This window comes from Diorhabda sublineata, chromosome 10, assembly GCF_026230105.1.
Source record: "Diorhabda sublineata isolate icDioSubl1.1 chromosome 10, icDioSubl1.1, whole genome shotgun sequence".
Taxonomy (NCBI): Eukaryota; Metazoa; Arthropoda; class Insecta; order Coleoptera; family Chrysomelidae; genus Diorhabda; species Diorhabda sublineata.
This window is the reverse complement of record NC_079483.1, coordinates 17,101,102-17,116,351: the sequence shown is the minus strand read 5'-3', so window position 1 is coordinate 17,116,351 and position 15,250 is coordinate 17,101,102. Positions and strand designations below refer to the sequence as shown.

At 32.4% G+C, this 15,250-nt stretch overlaps 1 protein-coding gene across 25 annotated transcripts in view; it reads left to right on the top strand.

Annotated features, from left to right (window-relative positions):
• The window catches only part of LOC130449500 (voltage-dependent calcium channel type A subunit alpha-1), a 104,708-nt gene that overhangs the window by 16,357 nt on the left and 73,101 nt on the right, over positions 1-15,250 (top strand). For 18 of the 25 annotated variants that reach the window (XM_056787368.1, XM_056787372.1, XM_056787366.1 and 15 more), the window contains exons 5-7: positions 1,235-1,335; positions 10,598-10,753; positions 14,758-14,981. In XM_056787368.1, coding sequence (XP_056643346.1) covers positions 1,235-1,335; positions 10,598-10,753; positions 14,758-14,981 — 481 coding nt within the window. The remainder of the gene's footprint in view (positions 1-1,234; positions 1,336-10,597; positions 10,754-14,757; positions 14,982-15,250) is intronic. The other 7 variants (XM_056787377.1, XM_056787356.1, XM_056787355.1 and 4 more) reach the window with 1 other exon arrangement.

Below are 15,250 nucleotides of genomic sequence, written 5' to 3'. Positions count from 1 at the left end.
CTATATGAATTAATTATTTTGCTCAAGTTTACACCAAGTACTTTCAAATAAAGATAAATGTTAGATCTTCCTAAATAATATATCATCATTACTAAGTAATACTGAAAACGCAGCAATAATTTCCGAAATCTTTTAACATAAAAACACTTGAAACATAGTATAACGAAAATTGATTGGTATTATTTGAGAATTTCGTTTTATTACACACAATAAGTTGGACTCTATAGAAAAAATACATAATTGAAATATGATAGATGGAACAAATTGGTAAATGGTATTCTTGGGGTTCGTAATGTTATTCATTGAGGAATCATTTAAGTATCCAATGGAATGGAATGTTCAATCTCCAACAAACATTATTTCTAGCTACAATGAATAATACGAGGGCTATTTTTTTTCAACCTCCGATAGGCTATAAATAGTAGACAAGTTCATATAAAACAATAATTTTACTACCAAAAGATTGGTTACTTTAGAGATTTTTCATATCTGTGGACATCTTTTCAACAACCCTCTTCAAAGAAAGTTGCATCCAAAGTAGCCTAACCGTTCAAATAGGGTACAAAACAGACCATGAAATATCTGGAAATTCCGTAGACAAAGCAGTAATGGTGAATTTGCGGTTTTCGTTTACCATTCTGTCAACTCTGTCATCTGAAAGGATAGATTTGCGTCTTTGGCTCCCTTCATCATGCACTACGGCCATCTTTAAACTTTCGACACCATTCACGCACAACACCATCACTCATAAAGTTTTCCCCATACACACGACTCATTCTCCGATGGATTTCTGCAGTATTATTGCCTTTAGCCTCTAGAAAACGAATCACATTCGGCAATTCACACTTGGTGGGAGCATCAATAATGGTGAACATATTTACGTGGCTGTAGCACAACGCCGACTGACGCCTGAATGTCAACAATAGGAGAGTAGGTCTCTCTTTGTTATGCGTAGCGTCTGCACGAAGCGATCGGAGGTTAAAAAACAAAAACGACCCTCGTAGAAAATATTCCAAAATATGTATAAAGTAAACGTGAATTTGAACAATCAGCTCATATAGTCTTTTCTTCTTTAATATCAATAATAATAATACCGACAGAAAAGATCCAACCTTTTTTATTATCTAAACAATTTGCATTATCACTAGTATTAATATAGTTGGATTAGAACTTAGTTTATAGATTTAGATTGGTAAGGAGAGTAGTGCCATCGCTAGAGGCTAGATTTTTGCAGGTTATTAACGTCGATTCCTCAAGATTACATCGATTTGGATCCCCGCGCGTTGCGGGCTATTCGAGTGCTTAGACCGCTGAAGCTAGTCTCTGGCATTCCTAGTAAGTAGAAATGTAGTCGTGTGTCTTCCTTCTCCTTTATTTTATACTATTCTTACTCTATTTTCTCAATAAATGTGTGGAAAATTAGAAACAAAAAATAGATATTCTTCTTGTACGTCATCAGATAATGTTGTTCTAATAAATATACAGTTGGGAGACTTTTGAAAAATCGAATAGATGCTTTTTGACTTTTTAATACACGCAAGTTTAGACGATAAGGAATAAGGACCAAGTGTTTAAATACAATCTTCTTGATTAATCGTTTGAAAAATTATCTGTTTCATTCCTAACAACGAGACTCGTTTCAACCATTTTGAAAAATCGCACCTTTCCATACGTTCTTTCCATTGATCGAAGCAGTGCTGGAAGTCTTCTTTGGTGAGCGCTTCCATCGACTCAAATCGGGTCTCTTTCAAAGCAGATTTTATCTTTGGAAACAAAAAAAGTCGCACGGTGCCAAATATGGTGAGTACTACGTCCACTAGTAGATGCTCCATGGTATGTAACAAATCACACCATTCACGTGGACCTGGGAGTGCCCACTGTACAAGAAGTTATCTAAGGGAGGATTATCAAATACCACCAAATTATAGAAACCCACTCAAATCCACTACTAGAGGAGTTGTTAAAGCCACGAAACGCGAAAAAACTGAAGAAAAGTTGGCCAATAGACCTAATATGAGGTATAAGAGGTTGCATCACTGGATGTAAGCCTCACCAAGACATTGTAGATGTTAGATTATCTAACACTTGCGAGCAAATCAACCCATAGAATGTAAAAAATATTCTGATTGTCAACACTGAACACTTGTTAGGAATATTTATATATTTCTTTATGATGTCTATGTCTATGTCTAAAATTTAAGTTATGGATGTCTGTTCTATAAGTAGCTCTTGTGTACAAATATTCTGGTAATTTTCTTCTTAAAAAGTCGTGGAAAACTTTAGACTATGTAGCTATCTTCCATTAAATACTAAGCCTGATGTTGCAGATTACTCTTAAACAAGACTTTTTTGAATTCTATGAGTATCACTTTTGTCCATATACTACATCACAGTGAAATAAACTGTGAAAACCCCAAATATTCACATAGCATCTTCTTCATGTAAATATTCAAATACATTCTTGATAGATTAATTTTTATGAAACATACGTTTTATTCAGTTCTTCAGTTATATATTTTTTAAATAGTAATTTGGTGTCGATAATCAAACCCAAATATTTACCGTATTCATTAAAAGTCGCAATTGCATCCGATTGAGAACCTTAATGCCCAAAAATCAATGCAGTATTATTATTTATTTTGTTGCAATTGCTTGTTGAACAGCACTTTTGCTTCTAAATAAACAGAACCATTTATTACTTGCATAATATCATCGCGGTTATTACACATTTTTCACTAATGTACACCTAACCTTAAAATAATCGTACTTTTTTGAGGTTATGTTATTTTTGACATGCGAGTTGACATGAAATTACCGAGTTCGTGTTTTTGGACTAACTCATATCCGACAAATTGTAAAATGTCCGAAACTAAGTGATCATGATCACGTTTTGTCGGTTTTTTGCAATATGTCCAGGCTTTTTATCAATTTGCATTGTGCATTTGACACATATACATGAAGTGTTTGGCTTATATTACCTTTGATAGAAAGTATTGGTCAAGCTATTGAAGAATAAGGCTTAGAACTTGAGAATCATCGAAAGCAATGAAGCTGTTTTATTTTTTTTAAACTACCACGTACGATACTGAAAATAAAGAAGAATATCTATTAAAATTCCACATATTTTGTCTTTTTTTTTTCCAGCTACTTCTAATAATAAATACAATCGCTGTAAAAATATCATTATTCTGTTTGTTAGATACATAGTTTTTTTTTTGGAAAAATCTTGGCTTTTTTGTCTGTCGTCTGTCAGGTTCTATTAAAGCTTGTTTGCTCGAAGTAGATTTTTCTTATATACAGCAATGAGTAATTAGAAAAAGAAATCACACAAACACTGAATTTAAAAAAAATGAATAGTTAGCACAAACTTGAAATCACACAATTCCTGCATTTTATCAATAGATTTTAGTACTGTAATGAATAAATTTTCACACAACATTCATACTTATAACAGAATAATCATATAAATACAAAAACCTGAACGCTTTTGTTGTGATAGAAATTCATAACATACTAAGTAGTAATAATTTTGACTGCTCTTGTCAATGGATAGTCGGTCGCTATTACAAGTCTACAATTAATTTTTTTACACACCCTCAAGTCACTATGAACATTCTAATATGACAGGATTAAAAGATATGAATATGATTTTGTAGAATATTTAGGAAAACATATTTTCCACAACAATTATTTATTCTTTCGTTTTTGTTTGCTTAGTAAATAATTTCGTGAAAAGGAGGTTTTTCACGAATACTTTTATTACTTTGAAAGCTATACCTAAAATTTTTCAATGTAAAAACATTTTTATATTTATCGGTCCATTTGAAAAACATGTTGGCATCCGAAAGAGAGCAGAGACCCGTAACTGTGTCAATTCTAGGCTAGTAACAAAAGGAATTCTCAATAATGTAACTAGGCTTTTACATTCATCAATCGCATTATTGGTGACGAGACGTGAGTTTATGAATGTGACGTCCAAACTGCCCAACAGTCCAGTGAATGACGCTCTTAAAGTGAACCGAAGCCAATTACAGTAGTGTGGTTTGCCATAAACATATTCTTGAGAGAGAATTGGTCATTTTGAGTCATTTACCTCCACCACGATAATGCGCTGTCACTTTCCAGCACGATTGTGGCTAATTAGTTGGCTGAACAAGAAACTAAAGTCATTTTTCACTAGATTTGGCTCTCTGCGACTTTTTCCTCTTTTTCAATGAAGAATTGAATTAGCTGTTAGCATGATTGTATTTGTTCAAAATGAGCGATTATAAAGATTTGTAAATGTTTTGACCTACATGTTGTCATCCTTGATACCAATAATAGCGGTTATTATGAATGATAATAAGTATTCGTCTGTCTGTCAAAAAGATTGGTTCGCGTTGGAAACCGCATCGTTTAAAAACAATTTCGTGCCGTTTGGTGCAAAGATCTACTAAAAAAATCATGCATATGAACCCGAACAAGAAACGACTAAATGGGTTTTTAAAGACGAGCCAAATCCAACAAAATTCGTTCGCGCACAAATCACTTCAAAGCAAATGCGTGGAACGGTCAATTCTGAATGGTTCTTAGACCAATACAAAGTGCTGGCTACAATATTTTGTGACGGACAGTATCCTTTTGACTGACTTTAAGAAATCAAGTACAACCGTGAACGTACTTAGGAAGTTTGTCTGTGTCATTGTAAATTGATGATTTTGCAAACCTTTTATACGAACATCGAGTTTGTTGTTTATTCTAATAAGAGGAAAATATGTCACGCTAGAAGTTATACCATTGAGAAATGCTTCAATCTTCCTCGTTTCCAGCCCATCTACTAATCGGTACCGTTTCCAGACAATGTCGTCTTGTATTCATACAGTTGTTTGGGATTTTATAAGTTCTCTACTAGGTCTATTGGTAGACTTACTTTCTCCAATACGTCTGGCAATTATCATCAAACAAACGTAGTTCGACTGAGCTTTTTTCTTTTACGCACACGATGGTAGTTCAATATTTAAATTACCACTGGATTCATGCACGTATTAAAAGAATTTTTTCTTTGCTGTAAAGGTTGTTGCTTCTCAATTTGCAATTTGGTTAACATGAAGAATGATTAAAAATATTCACAATCGAAGCTTGCGCGAAGTAGGATCAGATGTACTCAGACATAGATAGATGAAGAAATCATCGAAGAGTTGAGGATTGGCAAATTAGGCTGAAAAAAAGCGCTTTTGGATCTTCACGATATATCACGAAATTATGAAACATTTTTACTAAACAACAACTTAACTTAAGGCATATTAGAAAGACTAGACATTGACAAAATGACTTAGTAGAAAAACATTGTATGATATTTTCAATCACATATATCGCTAAAAATATTTCTGAGTCTATGAGTATTCTGTTAAGTATACATTCTATTCCCTATAATTGATATTATTTGATCACGTTGGAATTAATTTGATTTATACATATAATTACAAACATAAATATATACAGTGATGTGAAATATAAGAATTTCGATATCAAATCTTCAACCAACTTATCAACTATTTCACTGGTTTCCCACAGTACTTCACTTCAGTATTTTTTCAAGAAATTTGATCAAAGCTTAAGATAAGATCGTCGGGTTTACTTGTTTAGTTAGATCTTGTTTACTTCTATTCCTCTGGTCACTAGAATGATCAGGACTTTAAAAAAGCGTTGACAGCTTTCGAAGCCACTCCGTACAGCTTTATACAGCCTTAGAGTTTAGAGATTGATTCTATTGCTTTCCAGGTATCGCAGTAGATATAAACATGTTTCTTACTTTGTATTTTCTTTATTATGTGTCCAGTGGAGGTCAAAATTTAGGTTTAGAATCTCCTCTATTCACACTTGCTGCAAAAATCTGAGCTGCCTCTCAGGGAAGTCATCTTCATAGTTATTTTATTACGAATTAAAATTTCTTCTTAAGGAAGGGAGGGATTTGGTATTAGCAAGATGCTTTACGTGCTCAAGTTGAGGTTCAAAATTATTTATACACTAACTCTAACTGTAGAATTAGTTCCTCAGATCCTAGATTCCTAGATCAATACGAGGGGTAACCCAATTTTGTACTAGAAAAACAGTGAAGATCCTCGAACGTGTCTCGATGTACCACACAACAATTTTTTGAGTGAGCCCGATAAGGACCTTATCAGGTAATTCCGCAACCTGGTAAGGTGAAGGTAAGGATAGCCCGACAAGAACTCGATGAGGATGTAACAAATGAAGTCTTGATCTAGTTTACCTTATGTGGTCCCTATCAAAAGTGCCTCATACGATCCTTATCAGGATTACCTTATAACGTTGTGAGCAGAATTCCTTTACGTGGTCCTTATCAGGATTGTCTAGATCAGATTTTCCTTCTGGTTTGTATCTGAGCGAAAGGTTCAAACAATAATAATTCATTTCCAACAGGATTCATCTAATTTGATTCTAGTTTCTACCTCGTCAGGATAATCTATTACGAAAAATTTTTCTTTCTAATAAGGTGATCCTGAGAGGTTCCTTACATGGACATAATCAAGGAAACCTCATAAAAAATATTCTTTTTTCCAGTTTTTCCAGAAAAAATAGTCTTCATCTTAGTAAGATTATTCTTAGAGATTCATCGTTCAAACCTGCTGGAGAAATAATTTATTTCAAAAAGGATTATCCTGATGCACTCCTAGCGTAGACCTCAACAGATTTTTCTCAATAAGGTTAACCTTGATTCACCTGTTATAATCATTATGATGTCAAGGAAAAGAGGAAAAAATTCTAGTCGGGTTAATGGATAATGTTTAAATGAGAAACATTCTGTTCAATATTTTTTTTAATTGTTATTCTAATGATTTTCAGATTAAATTTTGTTTTTATGTAGAATCTAGTCCAATCAAAATGACGCGCAAAATCGTTTCGAAAGTTACTAATTATGGCCCCAGGAGCTCAAATTTTTGATTTACCAGTCGAAATTTTGCCTGGAAAGTCATAAAAACACCTGTGGAATTTCTCTTTTTTGTTTTTCTTTCTTACAGTACTAAAAATTTTAAGAACAGTTTCGAATGGAAATTGCATCTCTTCAACTTATTTATTCAATATAGTGTCATACGTGAGTTTTTGTCAAAGAGAAACAAAATATTAGAATTTGCACAACGCTCTTACTATTTTACATTCTTATACAGAAGAGACTAGTAATTCAATTGAGTAATTTGAGATATGTTTTCTCCCGGATAATCTTTCTAATTTAATAAATTAAAAATTATCATTTTTGTGAACCAGGGACACTTTCCTGTTTTTATACAAGTCTATTTCGATTCTATTGAGTACTTTGCTCAAAGAGTGCAATGGGAATCCAGTGAAACAGTCAAGTTTATCATAATATAACGCTAGGTTTTATTGAAATTCCCTCTGATAGATTGGAAGTAAGTTGATTGAAGAATTTACAATGAAATTCCTATGATTCGCAGAATATTTTCCAATACTTTATAAAACAAATATAAAAGCTAAATTCTCGTAAGGAGCATTGACTTTGTTCCTAATTTATCCAAGTGTATTTGGATAATAAGTTAAGGTATCATTTCTCATAATCTTGTCGTCAATATTGTTTTCAGAGCACCCTGTAAAGAAAAAATAGATAAAAAATTCCTGATTTTGTATCCAAATATACTTGATTAGAAAAATCTAGAACAAGGTTGTATTCAATAAAAAGTTTATTTCTCAGTTCGAAACTGATTTAAGCAACAGTAAACTTCAATTTGCTCGGTATCAGATGGTTCAAATAATTTATAATTGACATATCGAAGTATGTATCTGTCTGTATCAAGCAGAACAAACATTCTCTAAGAAATTTGTTAGGACACAGTCGATCGAACTAGCTAAAGCTGAAACTTATTGTATAACGATTTACTATTAGCCATAAAAGTACCAGATTACATATAAAATGAATTGTAATACAATTAAATGTAAAAATTCAAATCATAATCAACCCAATATAAGCTGTGAATCTTCTACAATTTATAATATCATGATACCACTTTGGTTTATTTAATTCTATGCTCTTGAGTAATTTCGACTTAATTATTCAATTTTATAGTTGTCAAAACTTTTATTTTGAATTTGAATAGCGTGAGGGTAAACTGAAAATGTGATTATTCACTTCCTGATACTCAGTAAAGTTCCTTATTATAGAAGATCGAGTATAATCAGATTTTGAAATGGGAAACATCTTGTATAAAAAGATCTACTATATATCCATCTTCGACCACTCATTATATTACTTTTCAAAGAAGTAAACGGTAATTTTCTGAACTTATTAAACAAAATTATAGTTGACAGCGACGAGGTAAGTCTTCGAACAATTCCAGCCATTCTATCTTTATTTAGATGAGTTTTTATGATGTTTACCACGATTTTTATAAAAATTGGTACATTTCGAAACTTTTTGGAGCCCCATTTCACGTTAGGAATCGAGTGGTAGGCGTTAGGATACACATATTAACTGTCCCACGTACATATGACTTAGTCCTTCTTCAATAAGACAAATTCTTCTAACTAAAAATATTGGGTATGGTATAATTTTATCACAAAATGAGTCCTTTATAACTGATCAACAAGTGTTGAGTGATAGTATCAAAATTGGACAGGTTTTATTATGAACAACAAAAGCAAAGAGATTTTTGTAATTTCACTTATGATATGGTAATTTTTTGACGAAGTAGTTTCTAAAAGAAACTATATACTTTCCACAAGTTTTCACAATATCAAATTCCTTCAGAAATACGTGATTTTATTACATTTGACATCGTCCACCCAAACATATAACTTATTTAAAGATATTTAATTAAGATTCATAGACGGAATCCTGTGCTATTAGGAAATCTAGAATTATCAAAACCATGCATCCTCCAATTTCGTTCAGTTTTGTTAATAATTCATAACGTTATAACACCAAACAATTTGAATGTTAATTTATGCCACTAGCACTGCTCACCACAGAAAACAAAAATTGCTAGAGAAATACTTCATTCGGAAAACTTCTCATTGCTACAACTAAGACATAGTTTATTCCATTTTCGGAAAAAAATCAGAAATACCAAGGTGCTGAATCTGGTGAGTGAGATGTATGAAGAAAGACTCTTTCTTATCACATAATTTCGCGAAGTATACGAGGATGTCCATGGAGTACCTGGGATATTTTCGGAAAAAAAATATTTTTCAACGTGATCTCCTCGTACACTTTTCGCAGTGATGTTTATAATAAGAATCGTCAATCTATGAGATACCAATACAAACTTCAATTGATTTATTTTGGCCATTGCAATAACGGATATGTGAGCTGGTGCGTTGTCTTTATGGAACAACACTTTCTTCTTAGCCAAATGAGGCTGTTTTTGCTCGATTTCTTCGCTCAAACGTTGCAATAAGTTGGCATAATACTTTCCGTTGATAGTTTATTCTGTTTCAAGATAGTCAATAGAAATTATCACACGCGCTTCTCAAAAAAACGACGCAATGACCTTGGCTGAGATCTTTGCTTTATTCAGAGCCGGTTTTCCCTTTTCAGTTCATTGTTTTGATTTTTCGTTTGTATCGGGTTTGGAGCGATAGACCCACGTTTCATTCATGGTTATGAAAAGGTGCAAAAATTCGGTGTTGCCAATCACATCAGAAACATCTTAACGACGCTGTTTTTGTTTTATTGTTTTATTGTCCAAATTTTCAGTTAATATGCGATGTACCGCACTTTTTGAAATGTCTACTATGTCTGCTAAATCACGCACTTTCAGTCGACGATAATCCAGTACCGCTTTGTGGATTTTCCTGAACATTTCTGAAGTCGTCACTTCATTTGGTCGACCACTGCGATGCTGGTCTTTACAGGTCGTACGTTTAAATTCTGCCACTCAATATTTTACTGCTGATAATGAAGAAGCAGTCTAACCTAGGATAGAATCTAGCTCAGCTTCTATATTGCTTGGGCTAATGCCTTTTAAACAAAAGTATTGTAATGGTGTTTACAAATTCAGTTCACTATTGCTGGTTGTCAAACAAATACTAACCTAAGTAGCGTCTTCAAACTTGAAATTTTTGATTCATAGATTGTTCCTTTCTAACACAGTGATATTTTTCAAGTAGCTACCGACTCTAGATCAGTTCAGGTACTTCTATGAACATACTCACTCAGCTCACATATATACAACTTTCATATCACGTAATAATTCTGGAAAAAAAACTGGAAACTTCATGAAATACAATTTTGTTTCCGCCTAAAAACAAATTTGAGTTCCATTTATCTCGTTTTTGTACATTTTCTCAATTTCTACCTTAAAATTGGTCATATAATTTGTGAATACTCTCCAGAAAATTTAAAAAGATAATTTTTAGATCACACCTTATAGTTTAGTGGAGTAAGTAGATATTTTCATTGATTAGAAATAATTAAATAAATAAAAAAAAGCTCACAAATTGAGTAGTTACTCATAAAAACTCACGCTAGTTGATTTGACGAATAAAAATGTCCATATTTGCATAAGTATCAATTCTTCCTTGTTCTAGATCTGATTCAATCTGTTCTTTAGACTATGTATACTTTTTGAATGTGTTTTTCTAGGCCTGCAGGTAGTTTTGAAGTCTATCATCAAGGCTATGGCACCATTACTTCAAATCGGACTTTTGGTATTGTTCGCCATTGTTATTTTTGCCATAATAGGATTGGAGTTCTATTCCGGTGCCTTGCATAAAACTTGTTATAGCCTGTACAACATAGGTAAGTAAAAAATATTCTCTCAAGATATCCCAGTTCATTGTTTCTATTAAATTTATCAATATATTTTACTCTATTAAATATTGTCCATTTTGTATTATATACTTCTAGAAAAACATCCATCACATAGTCCTTGGGTTAGGTAAATATTTATTTACCCCGATTGGACTTTTTCACTATAATATTCAATCAAATTATTGGAATTTATAGTATAATCATCTTGACAACAGATTACTGAAAAAAAAACGAACAAAAATCACGTTAACGTCATCAGTATAGATGAAAAATATTTTTGAATTCATATTCATATTATCTCATCAATATTATAATTATTTTTCTTTGTTTTTTACTTGGCTAGGTCCCTCAATATTTTAAACGAGCTATGTGCTCTTTAACCCGGACATTAATAGACCTTTTAGTTTGTCCAACATATTTCTTATCACAATAATGTACTGCTTACTGCTAGATTCATAAACCAAGTTCAAACCCACTCTGCTGAGAATGCCTTCCAGTACCTCTGTAAAAAAAGTATTGAAACAATTTTCTTTATTTTCCATGATGATTTTCGAAAAAGTTAATTAATCTGCATGAAAATACACAAATAAAACACTATTATTTCTACTTTATGTTCAATAGAATTTGTATAATTTGAATTAATAATTAATATATAATCAAATCTTAATTGCGGTCGATAATATTTGCATGGATTTAGAGGTATAGGAAAAAATTTTGTCAATTACACTAACTACACTGATTTTCTTAGGAAAATAGTTGATTAGTATTATATTTTTCTATTCAAGAATTGTGTATTTTCCACCGTCATTCAACAATATCTCCCTACTAGAAACTTATCCTGAACAAATAACTTTTTTGTCAATATCTAAAAGTAAATAAATTATTCTTATTGACGTGATGCGTGGGGCGAAACCAGTCGTGATGTCTGCCATAACACTCTATGAGAGAATCTTTCCAAGAAGTAGGGCGTCACGACGACGCGTCGTCGAGGCGGCGAAATCTCAATTGACTAATCTCTGCCTACTATTCCAAGATTTTCCCAATGAATTTCTGCCAAAATAAGACGCAATATTTCGGTATACAGTGGATCTCTTTCAACGAAAAGTACAGAGCAGCAATAAAAAGATATTTTTATTAGTTTTATCTCTCTGGAAAAATAACTTGATGAGAGACTAAAGATAGTTTTAAATATACTTCTTCGACTGAATTTGAAACAAAAACAATTCGAATCATATGAAATTATTTCTATACTATGAATCAATAATAATTAAAATAATTTATGGATATTTTGAACAATCGAAGGTAACATTAATAGGCAACACTACATAAAATAAAAGCACTGTCATAGATGGAATCAAGAGATATAAGCTATTTGTCTATTTACCTTTTTGTTCTCAAAGTATTGATTCTGTGATTCAAGGGAACTAAAGCTTCACAGCCCGTTATGACAAGAATCAAGGTCATGTTGTTCACTACCTATGCCGTGTGGTGAAAAAAAAAAAAAAAATTAAACAATATGAGTGTATAGAGCAACGACTGACTTAGTCGCTCGCCAAATTGGGATCCACAAATCTACCAATGGGCTCAGAACCCATTCTTGATGTACTAGTGCTTCTATAACATCGGCTAGCATAACAGGCAGTGCGAAGACAACTGGCAAAGACAAGGTGAGATACAAATAGATAGGCAATCTCATGGACAAATCGCTTATGGATAGAGAATGCAGGCTGTGTCATCTGTGAGTACCCAGCACTCATACGGGCGTGGTTTCAATACTTGAGCAAGCTTTTCAGACTGCTAATTGGCGTCAAAAAGTTCGAGCAAACTTTTCAAAACACATCAGCTTTTGGTCATGTGAAATTCGGCACAACGGGCTTATTAGAAAGCCTATCTATCCTTGATCTTTTCACTATCCTACTATGAACTATGAATATGAATGTATGGATGGTTTATGTTGTATCGTACTATGACTTGTAGTGTGACTTTTCCTCTTTTGTATATTGGTTCGTTTTTACAGAATTTCATAGTTTTTAATCATTGATGCAAAGTCAGAAAGTCAGACTAAACAAATCAAAAAATATTTATTCAGATGCAGAAGTTTGACTATATCTTTGAACCTCTCTATCAACATTAAAAGGAATTGTGATATATTCATAGATACTTTCTAAGAGATAAAAGCCGAATATATTTCACAGAAGAGTTTTGGTGAAGAAAATTAGTATATTTCGTGAAATAGTTCACTTTCTTTATTGTTGTTTCTTGGTTTATTTCTGCAAACATCTGAAACGCAATAGTTCAAAATTATATTTATCAGAGGCACCAGATACCATTAATGTTTTGATGAAATGTTAAAGTCAATCGTACCACTCGTCTTCAATAGCCAACATTAGCTCCTGAAAGGTATCTGGGGAGAGACTTATGGTCCTGATATATACTAAAAACGATCAGAAATTCCACCCCAAACATACCTTCTTTGGAAGACACTCGCTTTTTGAAGCAAGTACTTTCAAATCGTTATCATCATGTTCGGTAAAGTTTTCTGTGTCCATCGCTTTCCATAATATTGTTGTCTTAGTCTTCAGTCCTAATAACAGCAAATTGGAGTCGCTCTTGGCGATTTGGAATCAATACTAGGGTTGTGAGTCCATTCACTCATACTAACACCTGGTATGGTAGATAGGCGTTGTTGTATTTGATTATCAGTTTAAACTTGTGGCTGTTCCAAAGCCGATCTCTCACTGTAAAGCCTCTTGTTTACTACTTGGACTCAGTGGGTGTAGTATAATTTTTACAGACCGTTCACTAAGTTAATAGGCATTATATACAATTTCCCAATGAAACATAGTAACAGAAATTATTAAAAATTTAGAATCAATGTCAATATTATTAGAAATAATTGTATAGTGAAGCTTATGAAATCTACCTCCAATTATATTGATTTGCAAACTGAAACCTGATAGTTGGATTGATTTTTTCATCGCCCTTTTGCCATTTTTTTATCATAAATAAATATCCATGAAATTTTTATTATAATCAATACGAAATACGAAATGCTTGCTGATACATGTATGTAAGTAAAGAACGTAAAGTTTTCATTTGAATTTACTTCAATTTCATGTGGACCACCAGTTCCATAACTACCTAATAATATAAGAAGATACATCACACAAAACCTTTGTTTTGTATTGTATTTTTTCCTTATAAACATCTTGAACTCCATTCAGCAATTGAAATGCCCACCAACGATGAAAACTAAAACAAGTTTTCCATTCTTAAATTTATGTTCCACATTCCATTTTATATAATCTGTTACAGTCTCAATCCTATTATTTAATTTCCAGGTCACTGGAGATCTCTCATTGAATTTGTGCCAAAATTTTTATGTATTATAATGGAAAGCTTGAGAAAAAATTGAGTTTCTCCCAATGATGGTGTGAAATATTAGATTAAATTTTAAATTGGGACACTTAAGCACTGATCAATATGGATATTACTCAATTTTTGACAACCCCATGATACACTGAACAGCAATGCTAAAGATGTAGAGAAATACCTTATGATTAAAGTTGGGGTACAAAATGTTTATCGACATATTGATTTAATTCAATAATTTTTATCAATTGTTACAACAAATCTTTATTGCAAAGAATATAATTGACATATTTGCTTTACATATTGAAATTTACTATGCAAATTCTTAATTTTTGTTACTCCTCCCTGTTTTTACTTTATTTTCTCAAATATTACCACTAGCAATGTTTCATTTTCCTCCATTTTCGATCCCTTCTGTTTCTTGTAGTTTTCTAGTCTCTGAAATTATTTTTCTAGTCTCTATTATAAACATTTTTATACTTATGATGAAAGATCTGGTATTTCATCCAAGTTTTATTAAATGGATCTTCATTATTTTATATCTTGAGGATTGAAAAATACCAGTATCAAAGAAGACTTCAGCTTTAGACAAATTTTAGTTGAATGTGCTTTTTTTTCAGAGGAAATTGTTAAAGAGGGGGATGAAGAAGTACCTTGTAATACTGACAATGAAACTCAAGCAAGACTCCAAGGAAGTAATTGGTGTAGAGATGGTAATTCAGTATGTTTGGAACGTTGGCAGGGACCTAATAATGGTATAACGTCTTTTGATAATATTGGATTCGCCATGTTGACTGTGTTCCAATGTATTACTATGGAAGGATGGACTGCCATATTGTATTGGGTGAGTATTATCCTAGATTGAATAGAAGACAAAATGTTAATGGAGATCTATATTAATCATATCGGTCAGAAATACGAAATACAAATACAAATAATTCTGATGATTTTCAAGGAATTATAACAGAATAGTGTAACGAGAAGTGTGAACAGATAACAGCAGTAAATACTAAATTGACAATGACAAAGAGAATAGAAGATGGAGAAGAAAATATGAAAAGAAGACAGTAAAACAAATTGAGCAGTTACTAAAAATACAGGAGGATAAGTTAA